The 22834-nt window shown below is 39.4% G+C and overlaps 3 protein-coding genes across 3 annotated transcripts in view; 2 read left to right on the top strand and 1 right to left on the bottom strand.

Moving 5' to 3' along the window:
• The first annotated feature begins 4515 nt into the window (after positions 1–4515).
• The window catches only part of LOC105805633, a 48239-nt gene continuing 29920 nt past the window's right edge, over positions 4516–22834 (top strand). Inside the window, exons 1-4 of the mRNA XM_012638561.1 lie at positions 4516–4822; positions 16953–17094; positions 17740–18066; positions 19091–19274. Of these exons, the coding sequence (XP_012494015.1) occupies positions 4516–4822; positions 16953–17094; positions 17740–18066; positions 19091–19274 (960 nt within the window). The remainder of the gene's footprint in view (positions 4823–16952; positions 17095–17739; positions 18067–19090; positions 19275–22834) is intronic.
• On the bottom strand, positions 16927–17361 carry LOC105805703 (histone H2B type 1). Its single transcript, XM_012638638.1, has one exon. It carries the CDS (start codon positions 17344–17346, stop codon positions 16966–16968), a length of 381 nt encoding a protein of 126 aa, XP_012494092.1. The 5' UTR covers positions 17347–17361; the 3' UTR covers positions 16927–16965.
• On the top strand, positions 17678–18070 carry LOC105805682 (histone H2A type 1). The gene has a single exon (XM_012638612.1). It carries the CDS (start codon positions 17678–17680, stop codon positions 18068–18070), a length of 393 nt encoding a protein of 130 aa, XP_012494066.1.

The raw sequence follows: 22834 nt of genomic DNA, 5'->3' as shown, positions 1-22834 counted from the left end.
ACGCACAAAACGTTTTCATACTCAAATTCAAAGGCTCTTTTAAGAGCCACCAATTTTTTCAGCAAAAGAGTTGTAATTATTTACATGTTTTCTGTGATTGCCTAACGAGTTGGCTTTTCTGTTTTAAAGTATTCTTGGTTTCCTGTAGTGTGGTGCTAGTATGTTCCCTCAAATATATAGGCTCTTTGGTCGAAAACATACTGATACTGTACATGATGGTTTGCATGTCTGTGTAACTGTAACTGCCCTTTGCCTACAGAGCTGGCCCTGTACTTAAATGTTGCTGTGATGTGTTCCTTACCAAATGAAAGGTGGTCTACACTGGCAAAATACCACTCATGATCCTGCTCGTGATTCTGGCAATCCAGGAAAAGAACAACCTTGAGATACTGTGTTTCTCAAGCTATGTATTTGTTTTTACATCGGGGTTGACCCAATATCAGCTAATTTTTATTCCAGTAGACAAAAAATGTAATTTTTAAATTAAAAAAATAGTTCATGTCACTAGCTACAACCACCACCTTCCTGTCATATGTACACATATAAAGATAATGTATTTTTACACTTTTTGTAATCACAAACCTTACTTAAGGTTATAAACTGCCATCAATGGCATTCCATGTAGAGTAAATGCTGAGAATGTATGTAGAAAATATTTCGGAATTTCAGTTCAGTCAGGAAAAAAGTAATACTATTCTATATTTTTGTATAATTTCTTTCAAGACTAACAATTTCTCACTCCCTACCCAACACATAAATGTACAAACATACACATAAACATTCAAGTAAACAAAACACACAACATGAAAAATGAAAGCAACAAGAAAAATCTAGAAGAATGAAAACTGAAAATACCAGATAATTTTCTTCATGTGAAAGTTTACATCGTTATATAACAGTCAATTTTTGCTTTCTATAGTCCCAGAAGTACATATCTAAACTAAGGTCTACATCAATGTTAGGTGAGTAAGTAAACTTCCTAAAATTACATGTAAAAGAAGTGTCTATATGTGGTTCCCCTTCGCAGAGTAGAAATTATGTAGCTTTCTATCAAATTCCAAAAATATTGTGACTCACTGCAATAGGCTGAATAATGCCACCCCAGTTATGTTAACATCCTAGTCCCTGTAGTCTGAATTCCTGGAGTCTTTTGTTAGGTTACCTGACAAAGGACGATTAAAATTGTACCTAGAATTAAGGCTACTAATTAGCTGACCTTAAAGTAGGAAGATTATCTTGGATCATACAAGTGAACTCGATGTAATCAGATGGGTCCTTAGACGTGGAATAAGGAATTTGAATTAGAAAGCAGAGAGAAGGCAGCATGAGAAAGATTTGGCCATAGATTTGAAAATAAAGGAAAAGGTCCATGAGCCAAGGAAACAGGGTGGCCTGTAGGAAGTGAAAAGGCAAGAAAACAGATTTTAGCTCCCTTAGATCTTTAGTTAAAATCAAACTCACATTTAGATTTTAGCTCAGTAAGATCATGACCGAATACTGATTTATAGAACTATATAATTATAAATTTGTATTGTTTTAAAGCACGAAGTTTGTGATAATTTTTCAAACCAGCAATAGGAAATTAATACACCTGCATGTTTAAGAATTATTGATTAATACATTCAATAATCTTTAAAATTATATGTATTTAAATTTAAATGTGTAAATACTACTAAAATTATTATAGATACATGTAAATTCTTCCTAAATATCTAAAGCACGCATGATTTTGAAATTGCTCTGATTTTTAACAGCAGCAATTTACATTTCCTTTTTGGTTGGTTTCTAGGGTATCTGATTTTGTTTTTAAAGCAGAAGTCTAATTTTTTGGAGGAGCATATCCTCCACTCATCTGTAGTATTACTTCTAATTATAACACGTAATACTTCAAAAACATTGCATTCATTATATTTAAACATAGGATTGATGGAAAAATTACTTTATAATGTTCATAACTAACTCCACAAAAAAACTCTCCCAAATGTTATTCTTTTGTTGTAATTATTGCATTTGTTTTTATAAAACATCAATAGAGTCAATTTTAGTAATACCACTGTATGAGAACAGAAAAGAGAGTGTAAGAACCAAACTTCATTTATGTGGCAGAACTCCAATTCCATCCATGATGTTTTTGAGCCATGCTCTTTCAAAGATGTCTTGATAGAATTTAAAAACACTTCATTCGTATAGATCTCTTAATACTTCAGGAAGTACTTTTTCATTGATTATCTCCTTTCCCAGGCACTAGGCTACATTTATTTTCCTGGTAGATTCCTTATTCATCTTGGGTGTCCTGAGTCAGCCAAGAAGAAACGATTACTTAGGTTAGAGGAGGAAAAGAGGCCTGCAGGTTGCCATAAAATTTACCTCACATCTGGCTGTTGGATTAAATTTTTTAAATATCTGAAAAAATTGATAGTGATAAACTCTTCCCAGACTGTAAGTACTCTGAAGATAAGGAAACTTTCAAATAATTATCAAAGTCCCTGACACTAAGAGAATATTCAATAAGCTAATTCATTAAAAGGTAAAGTAGCAGTGGCCCTTTAAATCAAGGGAGGCTCAATGCCATGTATCAGTCAATATTTAGTCAGAAAAACAGACACTATTATGTTTATAAAGATAATTTAATAAAAGTTACACAGGTACTGGAACACTGAAGAGCAAGCATCACTTAGGTATTCCAGAGACAACTGACAGAAGCAGGAGCTATAGGTAGGCCTAGCAGCACAAGGAAAAAATTTGAATTATTAGAACCTAAAAATCTGGAGGGCAGGTCTGGTGGAGCTGAGGCTCAGAACTCTGAGGCAGTGTAATGAAAATAAATCTGGGAGTGTACGGAATAAAGCTGGGAATTGGAACCAATTTCTGATGCTAGGGGGAAAGACCATTGCTGGAGTGATACTGACAGGAACAGAGTTCCCTCTCTTACAATCTCCCTTTCAGCAACCTTGGTGTCCCCTATTCTCCTAGCCTAATAGGCATCTGGCTGGCAAAAACTAAATAAATGAATGAATGTGTAGAAGTCAAGGAAAAGGTACCCCTTTACCCTCTGGAGGTTCATTGAAAATAATTGACAAGAGGCAGATTAACTGGAGAGTAGTCAGACAAATTTATTTAACGTATATGCACAGGAGCCTTCAAAATGAAGATACGAAGATACAGGGAAAATTCTGTATTTTTATACTTAGGTTCTACAAAGTATATGGGTAGCTGTGTAGAAATATGATTGGATAAAAATGGTATGATTTAATACTAATAAGCTGAGTGGGGAATCCCAGCAAGCCATGTCTATCTAGCATGATTTTTCTTGGCCTCTCTCAGCGCAGGTTCCTTCCCTTCGAGTATGGGGCAGGACCCTCTCAGGAATGGTGGTCTGGTGACCTACATTTAAACAATGTAGGTCAGATAATTTCTCTATGGCCAGTCTTTACACAGAAAGGCATAGGGAAAGTTAGAGTAATACTTTTAGGTTTTATGGCTGGCTTTGGGGAAAGGGGATCTGGTTTCTATTAATACAGCCAGCCTTGGGGAAGAAGGATTCTAGTTTGTATGACTAGGCCTCAGGGGAAAATGGGACCGAAAGTCAGGAGGGTAGGAGAAAAAGTTTTGCTACTGAGGCTGCTTCTGAGGCCTTTATTTTGGAGTATTGTTTTCTGAGTCCCTATATTACCTTCTATTTAAAAAGCCTGAGGGAAGTAGGCTATTTATTTTAATACCTTGGCTGTGACAGATTGCCAAGTCTCTTTCGAATAAGGTTGCTACCAGAATCAAAGAGAAGACGGGAAATATTGAAAAAAAAAAAACCCTTTAAGACACTAGTGAATTACTGCGTATAGATGTTTGGGGGTGCGTAGATATTAAAATGAGAATTACAAATTTTAATAAACAGGGAACAAAGGAAAAGAAGCCGGAATGGAACATGGGTAACCTGGGGGCAAGCGAAAATTCTACCATGGAATCACTAACTAACCATGTCTTTGGCTTCCGGAAGAAAACGTCTTTGGACAGATTTCCCTTGCCTTGGTGATGGAGAAGGTGAAGTCTTGCAATTTTCAAACTCTCGTAGTAGGGTTTCGGTCTGCAGGAGCAGGAATGCCAGAGGCACTATGTCTATGAGACAAGGCTTGGCTCTTCATTTAACCGAGCTTGCTACAGTTCCGTATGTGTGAACTAAGGCCCCTGTGCAATCGTCCTAAAGAATCCCAATCAGAAAATGATAGTAATTTTAATTTCGTTTTTTTTTTTCCCGTGTGATGTAGTTAAAAGGGCCTGAAAATTCCTATTCCGGTACTTCTGACTTGCAGGATACTCCCTGGCTGAGAGAGCGCTCTGCCGGTCAGGACCTGAGACGTTGGTGACGTCATCTTGGATGGACTGCAAGAGGTGGGGCCAAACGAAAATTTCCTGTAGGCTCATCCTGTTTTCAATGAGGTCCGCACACCGCGCATATAAGTGTATTGAGTCTTTTGTCTTCTGCAGTTCCCTCTAAGAGGTCTCGTCGGTTGGTTCAGTATGTCTGGTCGCGGAAAGGGCGGAAAAGGTTTGGGCAAAGGGGGTGCTAAGCGGCATCGTAAGGTCCTGAGAGACAACATCCAGGGTATCACCAAACCTGCTATCCGCCGCTTAGCTCGACGGGGCGGTGTCAAGCGTATTTCTGGCCTCATCTATGAGGAGACTCGTGGAGTACTGAAAGTTTTTCTGGAGAATGTTATCCGCGATGCCGTCACTTACACCGAGCACGCCAAGCGTAAGACGGTAACGGCTATGGACGTGGTCTACGCGCTTAAGCGACAGGGGCGCACTCTTTATGGTTTTGGCGGTTAGTCTCCAGGTTGCACAATCCAAGGTATCCAACCAAAGGCCCTTTTCAGGGCCACCCACTTATTTCCGTGAAAGAGCTAGCATCTTTTCTTAAGTGTTCTCGTTCTCGTTTTATGCTGCTGTTTCTAGGCATGTAGTGGTTTCATGTCTAAATTACATGTAACCGATTTGGATATAGTCTCGGCTACTTAAGATTCGGAAATACTGGCTTCTCAGGCTGTGTTTTTAACCTGCTTGACGGTAATTTGCATGCCTTAGATACATCGCGCACCTTGACGTTTGTAGGTGGCAGTGAAAGTTTTAAATCCCTAAGAAGCTTCCCAGTTTTTAGCTTTTTGTGTTTGCATGTATCTCTAGTACTGTGTAAGATTAAATCTAGGTTATAACGTGCTCAAAATGGCAGGGAGGGTGACCAACAAAGAAAGCCCGCTCCCGGCGGCGGGCCTGACGAAGGACAGATCGTAAGCGAAGGCCAATTAGGATAAGATAATGTCTGTCAGAGCGTAAGTCCAGGTGGTGTGTGCGCCGCTACTTTAGACAACTACTCGTGTACAAAGGGCACTAGGGTGACAAGTAGGAAGCTCACGTGAGGAGAGTATGCAAGTGTTGTTTCGTATAGACACTAATGTATTTCTGACTTTCGGTTACGAAAATACTAGAAAGGCTAATATTCAATGAACAACGGAAACAAGTAGTGATGATAGTTTTTGTTTTTTTAAATAGTATACAGACAGGCTTCAGGACATTTCACCCCAAAGTATTAAGTATGTAACATGTAAAGTTTCTACATAATGTCACACCTAAAACCAAATTTCCTAAGACCTTGTTAAAATATACCCCAACAGGCAGACGAATTCACTGGCCAAAATTTGGCAAACCAAAAAAATAAAAATAAAATTTCATGGCCAGCACAGTAAGAGATTAGTCACGTACCCTGGTATTAATTGCCATACGGTTTCTTTCCTGTAATTAAGCAGAAGCCAGCTCCTGGAAAGCATTTCCGAAACTACAGCTGGAAAATAACAACCAACGCTGACAGACCAGCCAGACGCCAGCTGACAAATCCCCTTTCCCCGCCTTGCAGTCGTGCCACAACTCTGATTGGACAGAGGACTGTCGTAAACTCTCGTTACTGATAAATAGTGTAGACCTTAAGCCAGTTGCAGCTGGCCTGTGGAGACTGCGCACAAATTATCTTCGTGCTCTGTAGCTTACCTATTTACATAAAGAGCCAGATTTCACCTTATTTCAATGCTAAAAGCCCATCCCAAAGTGCTCATAGGATGTATGTTACATACACGTTTAATATGCTCAAACGCCTGAATTCAACCACGAATATTCATAGATTATCATCAACCTTACGCAGTATTCACGTGAAAGTCTGTAAGACTTATATACTAGCTCCCCTCTCCCTTCTGCAAAGCGTATACTTTCGGATTTTCCTGAAACCACGTTTTTCCCATCCTAGGATTGTTTCTACCTCTGAAAATAGTCTTTCCTTCTTCCGTGGGTCTCATATTTTGTTTATATCTGGCAATGCTGGATAGGGTCTGAAGTGACCCCTGATTCCACCTCCGCCCACCGTCCCCGCAGTGCCTCTGCCAACGATAGGCAGGAACCTTTTTGAAGTTTAGTTGTGCCCTGGACACGCTGGGAAAAAATCAAGTAAGCCCTATCGGATCTAAGTTTTCCCGCTTTTAAGCTGAAATCTAGGAGACTATTTTCTTTCAGAAAGGTCTGTCATCCGATTTCGGGCTAGACCTAATAGTTAACTCTCAAGGTCCTCGCGGGGAGGGGGTGGGTGGGGCACGCTGCAGTCGCACGGAAAGGCTACCTTTAGGTGAGTGCTATAGTAACTTACCCACCAAGGGAACTGGTCATTTCAGGAATTCCATTGGCTTACATGTTTAAAAACTACGGGAAAAATTCTTATGAATATTGGGGATGTGGTAGCGGTCACCAGCCCCTGTGAAACAGAAAAGAAAAAAAAAAAGGAAGAAACTCCACACCAGGAGGTAAGTTTGCAAAAATATGCTTTTGTGGCTTCTGTAACTTGCTTGCTTGCACAAACAGGCCTGCACCAGAAAGATAATAGAGCAGCTAGGAATGCCATACATGACCGCAGCTTGCACAAAGACTTCGCTGGAGATTAGAGATAAACACATTGTAACTGTGCCTTTCACCCTCCTTAAGAAATGTGTAAAAGACTGTTACACCCCTAGCTTGGGCCTCAGAATTTGGACCCTGTCCTCTGAGCCTCACCGGTAAATAAACGCTCTTCTTCCTCACCTGATCTCTGGGTCAGTCATTAGGAGAAAGATCTTCCTTCTCTTCCTGCAACAGGGATGCTGGATAAAAATAACCTGGGATGACTTAAAGCTTTGTTGGCCACAATAAGAATTACTTTATCTGCGTGCACAATTAGAACAGAGAGGATTCCGAACCTCTCAAAGGCAGTGGGGAATTTTTTCATTGGTATTTTGAGAGCACTAAATGAAATCAAGAAATCCGTACTTGCCTCCTTAAAAGAGACTAATTCAAAACTTAATCACCGTCTTCAAAAGCTTGAAAGTCCTCCAGAATCAAACCCTAAACTTAAAACTGAAAAGGACGCTGTGCCTTCTTGCCGTCCTCCTTGCGCTCCTCCACCATCTCCCCTGCTCTGTTTCCCCCTTATCACCGCTCTCTTCACTCTCCGATCTGCCATTTTTTCCTTCACAGTACCTTGGAAAAACCACTCTCTCCGCTTGCTAATTCTGCACCCCTCCGATCGTGCCATTTAAAGGGATTCCTAACTACAGGCGTCCAGATCGCCTCTTACTGTCCTTGGACCAAGTCTGAACATTTAGCTTTAGTAAGATTTTCTTAACCCTAGAACACACCCTTCAGTTTGAATGCCATTTTAGTTTGATCAGGAATGTATACTACCAGCCAGGATTTATTGCTGCTTATCAGTTAATTCGTATGTTAGTGGAAATAACCAACTGCTGTGGGTCTATGTTAAAAGCAAAATTATGAACTGCTGGAATAAACCTGTAAACCTAGCTGCAGCCTCACAGCACACCCCCATTGTACTGCTCTAGCCCAGCAACGTGTATACCTGCAAAGACAGCTATGCTAGTTAGAAATAACTGTTACAACTTCCCATAAACAGGGACGTTTTACCTGTAACCCTAAGCCTTATAAATTACCTGTGTAATTGGAGTCTGTTAAATATTTCACTGACATGTTCTTGTCACAAGCTTATTTAGTGTAAGTCTCTCTCTATGTATAATATTAGGAACCCCATTCAATATGCATGTAAAACGGACTCTATAAGACATATATACCAGCTCCTACCTCCTTTCTGCTAAGGGTGTACTTTTGGACTTTCCTGAAGGCCACATTACCCCAATCCTAGGATCTTTTCTCCCTCTGAAAATAGTCTTCTTCTTTCCTTTTTTCTATGGATTTCATGGTCCTTTGTTAGCAATCTATATGCAGTCCACATTAAAAACATCCCAGTTATGTCCCAAATGTCTTGGATATCTGGTTTGTTCTGAAAGCACTCAGGAAATTTCACCCCAGAGTATGACTCCTTGGTGTAAAGAGTATTTTGAATTAAAGACCTTTAGAGATCAGCAGGACTTGGAACGGGCTTTCCACCTATCTGCATAAACCAGACATACACATCAAAAAGAACAATTGACTTCCCTTCCCCTCCCTGTTCTCTCAAGATATTGCAGGAAACAAGATCAAGTATGCCAAATCATTTTAAATATAATACCTGTCTCTTAAGTCAATTTACAAGTCAATCTGTTCCCCCCCATCCATTTATTCTTACAAGTATATATTCATCCTCCCTAGCAACCATTTATTTCCCCTAAACACAATTACCTATATCCTCATCTCCCCCGTCCCTCTAAAAGGAGGATATATAAATTTCTGGACCCCACCTGGATATTGGGGAATCGCTCTGTGATTCTCCCCTTGTGCATGATACCTAAACCTCTTTCTCTTATTGTTCTGCTTTATTTTGAGTTGATCTTTCAGCAAACTTTTGGGTGAAAGGGACGTTTCCTATGTCACCATGTAGTGAGCTGAGATGCTTTGAAGGGTTAATGAATAAAAAGGTATAATGCAATTATAGTTGCTAGGGAACTTTAATGAACGCTATTTGCTTCTGTACAAAGCTTGTGGTTAGCAATTGTTAGAATTCAGGGCCTGATCGCCCTCCACATGTCAAGGGTTCAACTTATGATCAATGTATAACTGGAAGAATGATCTGTGTTTAATCTATAACTTAGATTGTGCTTTACTTCAATGATTGTAATTTGTCTTTGGGTACCAGAGATCTGTGAGAACAGCCAGATCTCAGGACTCTGTGTCATTGAAATATTGATTGTACCCTCTGCCTTTGTTTCCTTTGTTTTAGAGTACCTGTTCTATGGCACGTAGCCCCCCCTCAAATTAGTATAAAATTCCTGTAAAAGCTAAAGACTGGTGCCACTCTCTTGTACTGCTTTTATGCGGGCAGAGGTGGTCGCTGGCCAGCTAATAAAGACTCTCAATTTGGCTCCATTAAATTCTCTCGTGGTCTGTTTGCGTCCTCCACACTACAACAACCACACCAAAGGCATAAGATGTCTGCTTTTTCTAAATCTAAGATGATAGATCAATTACTGGCTTAAAGGGATATTTCCAAATCAAGTTTTTCCTACTTGTGGCCAGCAAATAATCTGTAGGGTGCTACGTTGAAATCAGGAAAGTCAACAGAGTTATTTTGAATCTTATCTTTTTAAAAAATAGGCAAAAATATAGAAAGAATCAGATGTTATTGGAGCTAAGGCATTGGTTTGAAGAGAAAAACTGATTTGAGAATGTTAATTTAATAACAACAACAACAACAAAAATATATATATATAGCGAGAGAGCACATAGCATTGTAACGAGCTCCATGAACAAATTTCAATGACCCCATATGGTTTTTATAATTCTCTCTCTTAACCAACTACTTAATCTTTTGAGTTGTTTTACAGAAATGGTGGATTTCCTGCAAGACAAAGGAATTGAGATTCTGAAGGCCCCAGAGCAGACTTCCTGAGGCCAAGACTCACTATCCCCTGCATCCTGCTCCCAAAGCCCCTTGTTAGTTATGCCACAACCTGCAACCTATCCCAAGGAATGTTGGCCCCTCCTTTAAAAACCCATGATCTTCTTTAGTCAGATAGAAAGATTTGAGACAGCTTCCATTCTCCCTACAAGATGTCATTTCTATTAAAAATTCCTTTCTTCCTTGGTAATCTTCATAGTCTCAATAACTAGATTTTTGTGCGGCTAGCAACCGGACCTAGGCAGAAACCCCCTTGCAGTTTCACCATGTGCCAGGAACTATTCTATGACCTGGGAATTACAGCAATGAATGACAGTGAACAAAACAGGGCATGTGGAGGAAAAGGGATAAGGTCTGAGAGGCAGATGGAGATGAGTAGTTTCTATATGGCCTTGTAGGCCAATGTAACTACTTTGGCATTTACTCTGAGTGAGGTGGGAGCCACTGTAAGATTTTGAGCAGAGAACTGGCATGATATAATTTGCATTTTAAAATGAGCTATCTGGGTGCTTGAAGGAGAATAGATTGATGGGGCCAGAATAAGAGCAGGGATACCAGTTAGGAGGCTACTGCAATAATGCAGGTGAGAGATGACAGTGGCTGGGACCAGTGTGTTAGTAGTGGTGGAGGCTGGGAAAACTGGTTGGTTCTGTATTTATTTTGAAGGCAAGGTTGATAGTTCTTTTCTGAGCTAGTTGAACGTAGGAGATGAGAGAAAGACAATTTATGGATAATTCCAATGATTTTAGCCAAAGCAACGGGAATGGAGGTACCAGTTTCTAAAGTGGGGAAGAATATGGAAGTAACAAGTTTTGGAGAAAATTTCAGGCTTAGTTTTGGATATCCAGAGAGAGATTGAGAAGGCTGTTGCATACATATCTAAGAGGAAGATACGAAATAGGCAGTTGGATATATGAGTCTGGAATTTAGGATAGAAGTCTGGGCTAGAAACATAATTAAGAGTTCTCTGGCTGGGCACGGTGGCTCACGCCTGTAATCCTAGCACTCTGGGAAGGCTGAGGCAGGTGGATCACTCAAGGTCAGGAGTTCTAGACCAGCCTGAGCAAGAACGAGACTCTGTCTCTACTAAAAATAGAAAGAAATTATCTGGACAACTAAAAATATATATATAGAAAAAAATTAGCCAGGCATGGTGGCGCATGCCTGTAGTCCCAGCCACTCTGGAGGCTGAGGTAGGAGAATCGCTTGAGCCCAGGAGTTTGAGGTTGCTGTGAGTTAGGCTGATGCCATGGCACTCCAGCCAGGGCAACAGAGCCAGACACTGTCTCAGAAAAAAAAAAAAAGAGTTCTCAGTGTATAACTGCCATGAGAGTAAAAAAGCCACAAGATGACATATCTCTTAGGAAAGAGGGTTGATAATGAAGAGAATCAGTTCAACAACTGAGCACTACGTAAGAGAAATAGGGAGTGTTTAATCTGTATCCATGACATATGGATCCCTAACTTATAATTTTACAAGTGCTTTTTCTAGTAATTCTCCCTATCTCCTATAATTCTCAGAAAAAAAACAGAATAAATATTACTCCTAGTTTACAGATGTGGAAAAGTGCCCTTTGTAATAAGAATATGCAATAAAATTGAAATTCTCACTTAATCTATTATCCTCTGTAAATCCAGGTAGGCTAAAAAAACAAAATAACAATAGTCTGTTAAAACTAGAGCATGGGCAGATGACTTTGGGAATCCAATGATAGATATTCATACCCTATTGGAAATGCTCCTACCCTCTCCACATATTTTGCATGCAATTCCAGGATTTCTTAGGCCCTCTGAAGCCTATTTGTAGAACTCAGCTCAAGAGCACTATGTCTGCTGCTTTTTCTATTCCCGTAGCTAAGCTGCTCCTGATCAATCTGAGAAGATGGACCAACAGAATGAATATCTCTGATTCTGTTGAACTGATGTTTCTTTGTTGCTGTGGAGATACTGCCTATATGTTGATGATTTGGAAATTAAGTCACCATGCCTCACATTTTCCTTGAACTCCAGACTCAAGAGACCCTGCTACCTAATTGACATCTCTACTTGAAAGTACAGCTAATATAGACTTCCAAGTTAAATAGGCCTCAAACAGAATTACTTTCATTATCTCTGCAAAACAGTTCCTCTCATCATTTTGAAATTGGTGAATGGTATTTCCACCCTTTCTTTCAGTTGGAGTCATTTTTATCTTTTTCTTTCACATAATCCAATCCATCAGTAAGTCCTATCACCTCTAGCTTGAAAACACAAACGGAATCCAATCATTTCTCATTAGCACTACTATCTGGTCAAGCCACTCCCATCTCTTTCTTATTATAGCACCCTCTTCATCAGTTTCAGTTTTTGCTTTCTCTCACACAGCAGCCAGAGGAATTGCAATAAAGGGCAAATCAGACTAGGTCACTGCTATGTTAAAAATCCTCCAATGGCTCTCATTTCACTCAAAGGAAAACACAAAGTCCTTTCAGTGGCCTACAAGGCCCCCACTCTCTGGCCCTTTTTACTCCTTTGGCCTCAAATCCTGCTACTCTTCCTCTCCTTCCTAGCCCAAGTCCACTCGCCCCTCAAATTTGCTCAAAGTATATATACATCTTTCTCAGGGACTATGTATTGATGGTCCTATGTGTGGGCTACTCAGCATCCAGATCTCTGTAGTTTTTTTTTTGGTTGTTGTTGGTTTTTTGTTTGTTTGTTTTGAGACAAGGTCTCTCTCTGTAGCCCAGGTTGGAGGACAGTGGCAGAATCACAGCTCACTGCAAACCTCAAATTCCTGGGCTCAAGTGAAAATGCCGCCTCAGCTTCCCGAGTAGCTGGGATTACAGGTGTGAGCCACTGTGCCCAGCCTCCTCTGTAGGTATTGCTTCCTCACTTCCTTCAGGTACATATTCAAATATCATCTTCTTTATGAGACTGTCTGTGACAACACTTTTTTTTTTTTTTTGAGACAGAGTCTCGCTCTGTTGCCCTGGCTAGAGTGAGTGCCGTGGCGTTAGCCTAGCTCACAGCAACCTCAAACTCCCGGACTCAAGCGATCCTCCTGCCTCAGCCTCCCGAGTAGCTGAGACTACAGGCATGTGCCACCATGCCCGGCTAATTTTTTCTACATAGTTTTAGTTGTCGATTAATTTCTTTCTATTTTTAGTAGAGACGGGGTCTCGCTCTTGCTCAGGCTGGTCTCGAACTCCTGAGCTCAAACAATCAGCCCGCCTCGGCCTCCCAGAGTGCTAGGATTACAGGTGTGAGCCACCGCGCCCGGCCGACAACACTTTTTAACATTGCAAACCACATCCCCCAACTCCCAATTATATTTTTCTCTGCCCTTGAGGAGTCTACAGTCTATTTAGAGAGTCAAAACATACCCCAATGAAAAGCAAAGTAGGAATGGAATACTATATAGGATGTCCAAAGAGTGTAATTCAAGTCAGTATTGAAAGTGATAGCCGAGCTTGGACAAGTGGCATGGGGCCAGGTTTTGGAGGCCATTTACGCTAATGACAGGAATGTGGACTTTACAGTGGACAGGGCACCATGCAAAATTCCCCTTGTCCCTCCCCCATTGGTTCTGATTATGTAATAATTCTCCAGTCTTTTACAAAACCAGTTCTTGCACTGAGCACATCAAACTTAAATTATGTATTTATCTGGACAAGTTCCTGGCTGAATGACTATGAATAAAATGATTACAAATCTGAATGAATTTACAATTGATAAAATTAAATACTTCCCTATACATGTGAAGTATTTTCATGGCAGAAAGGAAAATATTTCAAGAAGGACTCTTTAAAAAATAAGTCTTGTATATTAGTAGCAATTTTTGTAAAGTACCCTACTTGTCTTTTTTTCCCTATTTATAAAAGAATTATCTGATCTACTTGTCTTTTACTTTACTACAGACTTCTGGAGTACAAGGGGTGATATTCTATGTTATAACCAAATCTCTAATACAAACATTTAATAGCTTAAGGAAGTTCTGTCTTTTTAGGGAAGGTGAAGTGACTTTTTCACTAATACATTTGTCCATTATTGTTTATTTGCTTTTGAATTCATAATTATAGATACATAAAAATAGTTTATTGTATAACATACACAAGTTATAAAGGATATTATAACCATGCTTGAACCCAATGGCCAACGAGGCATAAAAAATATTACTAATAACTGCTTTGACCTACTCTCTCTCTCTCCTGCTATCCTCCCAGGGTTAAACATGGCCCTGAATTATGTCACTGTCTTGCCTTAAAAATCCCTTTTGTTTTTCTTGCCCTTACGGTCACATTGCACTATTTTGCTTAACTTTCCCATCTGATCCTCTTTCATGCCCTATTAATAGGGCAGTATTTTATAAGTAAGAACATATACTTAGAGTCATACAAATTATAAGATTAGGTGGTTTGCAAATAATTCTTAGTCTGTTTTTTCCTTTAATGCTATGCTAGGAAACTTTTCTCTTGCCTTATTTTTCAATTTCCTTACTAAGAAATTATATCTTAAAATTATCCTATTCATTTTTTGTATACCAAACCTAGCATAATACCTGGTACGTAGTTGGTGTTCAATAATTATTTGTCGAATACATTATTTTTATTTTTCTTAACATAGGACAAGGAGACTTGTAGAAGAAAGGCCCTGAGAAAGAATTTCTCATTTTTTAACCACACCGTTGGGAGTTTTGGAGAGAGCTAAATAAATATAGTTCTTTTCAGAGAGGTGATCCTTTCACCTAAAATAATCTATCAGCATAGTTAACCTTTTGGCATTGAGCCTCTAGTTCTTTTTTTGTTTCGTTTTCTTATTTCATTATGGATAAAAACTATTTTTAGCCAAGCTCCTACTCTTCAACATTTATATTTCCAGTTTTTAGCTAAAATAAATAGAAATATGGGCAATATTTAAAATAAATTTGGAAGTTAGAATCAATAGGACTTTGTATATTATTACATACATGCAAAAAAGGAAAGGTAGTAGTCTAAGATGAGAACTAGATTTCAAACTTGGATGAGTAAGTGGAACTGGGTGGAATATAATAAAGCCAGTCTTGGTCCTGCTGAGCTTGAGACATCCGTGGAATACTTAGTACGTGTAGTAGTTAGAAGCATCATCACCATACTTCTTGTTACAGGCTGAAGTGTGCCAGCTGCCAAATTTATATGTTGAAGTCCAATACACCGTACCTGAAAATGTAATTGTATTTGGAGATAGTGTCTTTAAAAATGTAAAATGAGTTTATTGGGGTGGGTCCTAATCCAATCTGACTGAAGTCCTTATAAGAAGAGATTAGGACACAGACATGCACACAGTGGAAAGACTATGTGAAGATACAGGGAGAAGACAGCCATATATACAAGCCAAGGAGAAAGGACCCAAGGGGGGCGGGGCAGAAATCAACCCTGGTCACAGGGTTGACCTTGGAATTCTAGCCTCCAGATTCGTGAGAAAATAAACTTGTTTAAGTCACTCAGTCTGTGGTACTTGGTTATGACAGCCCTGGCACCCTAATACACTTCTCAAACATTTACATTTTCTGATTATTTTTGTCTGGGATCTTTTCAGTGTTATGCCTGCTTCTCTATTTATCCCAGAAAGACAAACAAACCCACAGAACAGAGATAAACACCCACACCAAGTGTATTCTGCAGGGAGGAAACTTGTTTTTACCTTCTAACCAGCTTCAGTTCATAGGTTGGAACCCCTGTAACAAAAGACAGATTAACAAGAGAAAAACTTAAACACATGTATTTAATGTAAGTTTTACATGACATGGGAACCTTCATAAGGAAATAAAGACCTGAAGAAGGAATGAATTAAACCTAAATGTTTGTAAAACAGGTTTGATGAAAAGTGGGGAGTACTGGGGAAATATGATAGGACAAAAAGAGGAGCATGACCTAAGGGTAATAAACAAGGAAAAACCTAGCAAGGCCTATTTGTTCAGATTCATCTCAGACTCTGCAGGTATCACACGAGGGTCTTATGACCTGCTTGGGGGAGAAAGGTGGGGGAAGGTAAGAGGGACATTCCTGTACATGCTGTTTGTCAAATTCCTTCACATTAATTGAATATTTTAATTCAATTGTCAAGATGCCATATTTTGGGCTAGTGTGTTCTGAACCCCATCAACATATACAATGCTGAGGGTAGATGGGAGATAGTGACTTTTTTTTTTTTTTTTTTGGTCCTATTGAAGAAATATAGCAAATGAGTAGAAAATGAGGTTTTTGACTCAGGTTTACATTACCAATGTCCATGGTTTTCTCTTTACAATACTGTGTTCAGGAAAGTGAAATTTACTAGTAGGTGATCTCTAGGGCCCAAAGGTTACCATTTTGTTGTTAAAGAAACTTGCTAGTGTAAGGACTTTGCCATGCGAAGCTATTAAATAGGTCTGTCTCCTGGCCAATTTTACTTTCCTTATTCCAATTGACACTAAATATCCCTACTCCTATGATTCCAAGTAGCCTCCTGCTGCTTGAGAACAAGTCTCTAATAAGCAGTATGGAAATAGTCCTTAGAGATTTCATCAGGCTACTTCCGCATTGAAAACAACAGGATTATGACAAACTGAAACTAAACAATGAAAACCTCTAGAGGTGGTGGGCAGGGAGGGAAAGGGCAGGGCGGCTGTTTAAGAAACCAATGTATACAGCAAAACACTGTATTTTAGTGACGAACTAGTTGTCCAGTGCAACACTTAATGATGATGAATCTAGCTGTACAGGTTTACTCTATGGTGATTCTTATATACCAAAGGGATTATTGACCCAAGATACTGTTACATGCATTACCTTTGCCATTATACTGCCAAGTCTGGAGAATTACGAATCCCTAAATAAGACAAGGATGTCTCACAAAACTGTGCACCTATCTGTTCTGTCTGCAATTGCCCAAATTACCTGTACAAAGCAAAACGAATTATTGATGGGACCACAATAGGTTAAACTCAATATTGTTAACTAGACACTACATTAGCACTTAGCATTAAAGCTCTTAATTTGAGATTGTGAGTGGCTCTGAAAAGAGCCTTTGGGTTTGACAGTGACAGAAAACATTTACTTAGAGCTGGTGTACTTGGTTACGGCCTTTGTGCCCTCGGACACCGCGTGCTTGGCCAGCTCCCCCGGCAGCAGCAAGCGCACCGCCGTCTGGATCTCCCTGGAGGTGATGGTCGAGCGCTTGTTGTAATGCGCCAAGCGAGACGCCTCGCCCGCGATGCGCTCGAAGATGTCGTTGACGAAGGAATTCATGATGCCCATGGCCTTTGAAGAGATACCAGTATCGGGGTGGACCTGCTTCAGCACTTTGTACACGTACACGGAATAGCTCTCCTTGCGGCTGCGCTTGCGCTTCTTGCCATCCTTTTTCTGCGCCTTGGTCACAGCCTTCTTGGAGCCCTTCTTCGGAGCAGGAGCGGACTTGGCCGGTTCCGGCATATCGTCACAACTCACTAAAGAGACTAACAAGAAACAATCTTAAATGGTTGCTTGCATCTAGAGTCTCCCATTTTATAGGCCTTCTATGCAAATAAGGTATTCAAAATAGCCAGATCTGATTTGAAAACGTATCAGTGACGAACGATACGTAAATTAGATTTCATCATATCTTCTTTGTCATTGATTGGCTGGTAAAAGCTAACTTTAACCAATCCAACCTCGCCTTTTACAATTCCACCCATCACTATAACTAGCTTCTTATTCCTCCTTTGAGAACATTCCATTCTGAGTTTCTTGTAGCAGCTAGCTCTTCCACTGCTGGTGAGTCACTATGTCTGGACGCGGAAAGCAAGGCGGCAAAGCGCGGGCTAAGGCCAAGACGCGTTCTTCCAGGGCTGGTCTGCAGTTCCCTGTGGGCCGTGTGCACCGTCTTTTGCGCAAGGGCAACTATTCTGAGCGAGTGGGCGCCGGCGCGCCGGTGTACCTGGCAGCGGTGCTGGAATACTTGACCGCCGAGATCTTGGAACTGGCAGGAAACGCAGCTCGGGACAACAAAAAGACTCGCATTATCCCGCGCCATCTACAGCTAGCCATCCGCAATGACGAGGAGCTGAACAAGCTTCTGGGTCGTGTTACCATTGCTCAGGGCGGTGTCCTGCCCAATATCCAGGCTGTGCTGCTGCCCAAGAAGACTGAGAGCCACCACAAGGCTAAGGGCAAGTGAGACGCTTAACAGACCAGTCCATCAGTGATCCCCAGTCTTAGAAATCAAAGGCTCTTTTCAGAGCCACCTACTTTTTCTGTAAAGTGCTGAAATACGAAATTTTTCAAGAATTCTATTCACCTATTTTGTGCAACACTTGTAAACCTTTAAAAAATGAAATACTCTTGTTTCAGTCCTTGACCCTAAAGAGGTCTGTTTGTTTTTAAAACGCTTGCTTGCTCTATGCACCACAAAATCTGTGAAAAAAAAAATATCTTTGTTTGTCTCCCGGTACTGAAAAGATACAAAGCGTCTACCAATGCAGAGTCTGAGTCTTAAAAAAGGAATTGTCTCAAGTCAAGTTAGGGCTGTAGGCTATGTAAATTGTCAAGGAGGTAGGTAGGAATCAAGATCCACTAACGCTTCAAGGTCATCGTTTTGTGTATGTGTATAGACACATATGCACACAAAATTATACATACGCTGGGTATCTATGTACATTTGCTGTTAGAAAAGCCAAAATATGAATACAGATATGAGAGAACAAAGAAGCATAGCTGGCCAATAACACTTCAGGGCGGGCTTTTTAAAATTTTACAAATGACGGCATTCCTACCACTAAAAATTGTTTTAAAACTAGTTACTGTTCTTTTCAGAAAAACGAAATTAACACAATACTCTAACGTCGACATCAAACAAAAACTTCGCTTTTATGACCTAAACTTAAAAGTGGACTAAACTCTAAAGGAAAATTATTTAACTTTAATGGAAATCCAATCACATTTTTCCAGAAAGCAATCTGAAGACCAATTAGATCGCAGCGCGGACAGAGAAACTGAACCGGTCTGTTCATTAGAGAGAGTCTGAAACTGCACGGTACAACAATCCGTCAGTTTTGTCATTTCTGTCGTCCTGGCTAGTACCAAGCTGACAGCGCGTAAGTCCACCGGCGCAAGCAGCTGGCCACCAAGGCGGCTTGCAAGAGGGCGCTAGCCACTGGCGGCGTGAAAAGGTCCCACCGCTATCGCCCCTGCACCGTAGACCTGCACGAGATCCGCCGCCACTCAGAGCCACTGATGGCAAACTGCCCTTTCAGCGCCTGGTGCAGGACTTAAAGACCGCCTTGCACTTCCAGAGTTCGGCGGTGATGGCGCTGCAGGAGACATGGGATGTCTATCTGATTCTCTTTGAGGACACCAACCCGTGGGCCATCCACGCCAAGCAAGTAACTGGCACGCCCAAGGGTATATACATTCCTGTGGAATCCAGGGGGAGAGGACATAATCCAAGGCTATTATTTTCTGTGAACTAGAAAAAGCTCTGTTCAGAGTCAGCCGCTTCCTCAATAAAAGCTGGTGTAGTGTATTCACTTATTTTACCTCTCCTGGTGAAAACAAAAAATGAATTTTTAAAAATTGGAATGAGAAGTACATTCATGGATTTTGTTACATAGGATATTATATGTGATTCTTAATTGGGTGTGTAAAGGTATGCAATCTATTACTTTAGAAAGCTGCATCTCTTCTGAGATTGTCTTTCAAACTAGACAGTTGTATTTGGTGAGAAGGTGAGGATGTCAGTGGAATAGTTTCTAGTGTTAAATAAAAATTACAGGAGGTCGTAGTTACACACTAAATTTCTGCAGTAGTCCCCAACAGATGAGACCAAAAATCAAAATGGTAAAGTTCCACATTTACAACACAAACTAATTTGTTCTGTGAACTTCTGAGAAATCAGGAGAAAGAGGTCACAGTCAATTTCCCAAACAGGCCAGTTTATACCTTCAATGGGCATGATAATGAGGTTTCTTATGTTTTAATCTTTACACAAAAGAAGTAGACTGAACTAACCTGTTTTTATTATTCTCTTGATCTGTCTCTGTCTCTGCCTTACAAGAAAAGCCGCTTTCATGAAACTAATATACTCTTTTTCTTTGCTTATCCTTTCCTCAGAGCTTCTCCATCTATAAAGCTAATCCCTTGGCTCAGCTCATGGGGAACATTTATTCTATGAAATCTTTAAATTAAATGTGCTGTAATTTTGTTTTTTGACACTATGTATTCATTATTAAAAGGAAAGGTGCCATTGCTGATGAGGGGATTTGCCTCCTAACATCATTATGCTATATTTTTATTTATTTTTTCTAGTGTTGGGGCTCAGGAAACAATAAGCCAAAATAAAGGCCTTAGAAACAGCCTCAGAAGCAAAAGTTTTGTAGTGAGCTGAAATGCTTCAAAGGGTTAATAAATAAAAGGGTATAATGCAATTATAGTTGCTAGGGAACTGTAATGAATGCTATTTGCTTCTGTACAAAGCTTGCGGTTAGCAATTGTTAGAATTCAGGGCTTGATCGTCCTCCACATGTCAAGAGTTCAACTTATGATCAATGTATAATGGGAAAATGGTCTGTGTTTAATCTATAACTTAGATTGTGCTTTACTTCAATGATTGTAATTTGTCTTTGGGCACCAGAGATCTGTGAGAACAGCCAGATCTCAGGACCCTGTGTCATTGAAATATTAATTGTACATTCTACCTTTGTTTCCTTTGTTTTAGAGTACCTGTTCTATGGCACGTAGCCCCCCTCAAATTAGTATAAAATTTCTGTGGAAGCAAAAGACTAGTGCCACTCTCTGTACTGCTTTTATGCGGGCAGAGGTGGTCGCTGGCCAGCTAATAAAGACTCTCAATTTGGCTCCATTAAATTCTCTCGTGGTCTGTTCGCGCCCTCCACACTACAACAGTTTTTCTTCCCTAGCAAACTAACTCAGAGAAAGGAAAAAAAAAAAAAGCAAAAGGATTTTTTTTCCAAAAAAAAAAAGGATAATATTTACATTTATTTGTAATCATTGGGGTCAATGGGCCTACAATCCATTGAGAGGCCTCAGTTGCCTAAAAAGCAAACATAGACCTACTTTATTTTCACATGAAGAAAATGGTCTTTCATTTCATTACCTTATGAAAGTTATCAAAATGTTACATTCAAAATAATAAAAGAAATCTAAAAAATATAATAAATGTTTCCAATATATAATTCATCAGTAAAGTGTAGGAGCCAAGGGGGAAGTTCCCATTGGCATTCTGAAGGTTCAGTGAAAAATCAATTTGCAAAAGGAAGATTAATAGGAGAAAAAGCATACAAATTTATTTAATGTGTATACATCGCAGCCTTCAATATGAAGACCCAAAGGTAAAGGATAAATTGTCCATTTTCATGCGTAGGTTCAACAAAGTATGGACAGTCCTGTAGAAATAGAATTGGACAAAAAGGGTATGATCTAATGCTAACAGAGTGAGCAGGGCCAGCAAGGCCTGTCTGTCTAGATTCTTCTTGGTCTCTCTAAGCATGCATTCCTTTCTTCTGGGTGTGGAAAGGACCATCTCTGGAATGCGAGTCTTACGACCTAGTGTTATGTCAGATGATTTCTTTTCGGCCATTTTTTACACAGAAAGGCAAAGGGAAAGTTAAGGTAATATATTTAGGTTTTATGGCTAGTTTGGGGGAAAAAGAGGTCTTGGTTTCTATGACCCATCTTTAGGGAGAGAGATTCTAGTTTCTATCGCTACCATTGGGGGAGAATGGGACGGAGAGGCAGGAGGGCAGGAGAAGGTCAGAGGAAAAGTTTTGCTTCTGAGGCTGCTTCTTAGGCCTTTATTCTGCAGTATTGGTTCCTGAACGCTAACACTAGAAACATTAAATAAAAATATAGTAACTGCAAGATAAATGTCTATGAAGCCTCATGGTATAATTTCTTGACATCCTCGCTTTACTCATTAATCAAATAATAGATTAACTTTTTATGCTCTTTAGGCTCCAAAGTAATTAACCTGATTTTATTATATCAGTCTTTCTGGATGTTTACCTAGCTTGCAGGAACAGTAAACCATTTTTCTGGCCTTCCTTCTTTTCATGAAATGCCTTTGTGCTTCCACAATTTTCTTTTTCTTTTTTCATCATCAGAATGTATATTCTATTGTACATGTATAGAAGCTTAAGCTTTTGGGGACATTAATTGCTTTAAAAATCAATTTTGGATGTTCTCCCTCAAAAACATACACTTGGGGAAAAAAAGATTAGTATAGAATTTCAAGTAGTCTCCATCTACTGATATCTTGCCATTGAAGAATTCAAATATCAGTAATTTTTCTTGCTGTCCATCTATTCTTGCCTTTGATGTATAATGGTTTATTTGGAAAGCCTCCCTTAGTTCCCTAATGTAATTTTTTACATATGTATAGATATAGATATATATAGATATATATCGCTTTATTCTAGCTTGAGTCCAGAATCTGTAACTTGGTTTTGTAGAAATATATCGTTTGTCCACTTTGTTTCAAAGCCTATGCTATCAAGATTTGGTAAAGAATCAAGAAACTGATAAGGGAAATAGAGAATCCTGGCACAATGCTGCCTATAAAAAATAGTGCAAGTTACACATATAATTTTGAATTTTCCATTAACTATATTTTACAAAGAAAAAAGAAGTACAATTATTTTAATACTATATCATATTTAATGCAAAATATCAAAATATTATTTCAATATGCAATCAATATAAAAAGTATTAATGCACTATTTTACATTCCTTCTTTCATCCTAAGTCTTCCAAATTTGGTGTAAATTTTATTCAATGTGAAATATAATTTTTATTGGAAATAACAATTTGCATTTAGATTTCATAAACTTTACTATTGAAATTAAATTAACATATCTGAGTTCAAACATACCCACCATTTTCCAATAACTGCATGAAGTATCAGGCTTTAAAACTAAATTAATTAAAA

Source organism: Propithecus coquereli, unplaced genomic scaffold (assembly GCF_000956105.1).
Source record: "Propithecus coquereli isolate 6110/MARCELLA unplaced genomic scaffold, Pcoq_1.0 Scaffold131, whole genome shotgun sequence".
NCBI classification, from domain to species: domain Eukaryota; kingdom Metazoa; phylum Chordata; class Mammalia; order Primates; family Indriidae; genus Propithecus; species Propithecus coquereli.
This window is presented reverse-complemented; position numbering and strand designations above follow the sequence as displayed.

Coding starts and splice junctions, on each gene's coding strand:
- LOC105805703 (XM_012638638.1), bottom strand. CDS start 17,346: ATGCCGGAACCGGCCAAGTCCGCTCCTGCTCCGAAGAAGGGCTCCAAG.
- LOC105805682 (XM_012638612.1), top strand. CDS start 17,678: ATGTCTGGACGCGGAAAGCAAGGCGGCAAAGCGCGGGCTAAGGCCAAG.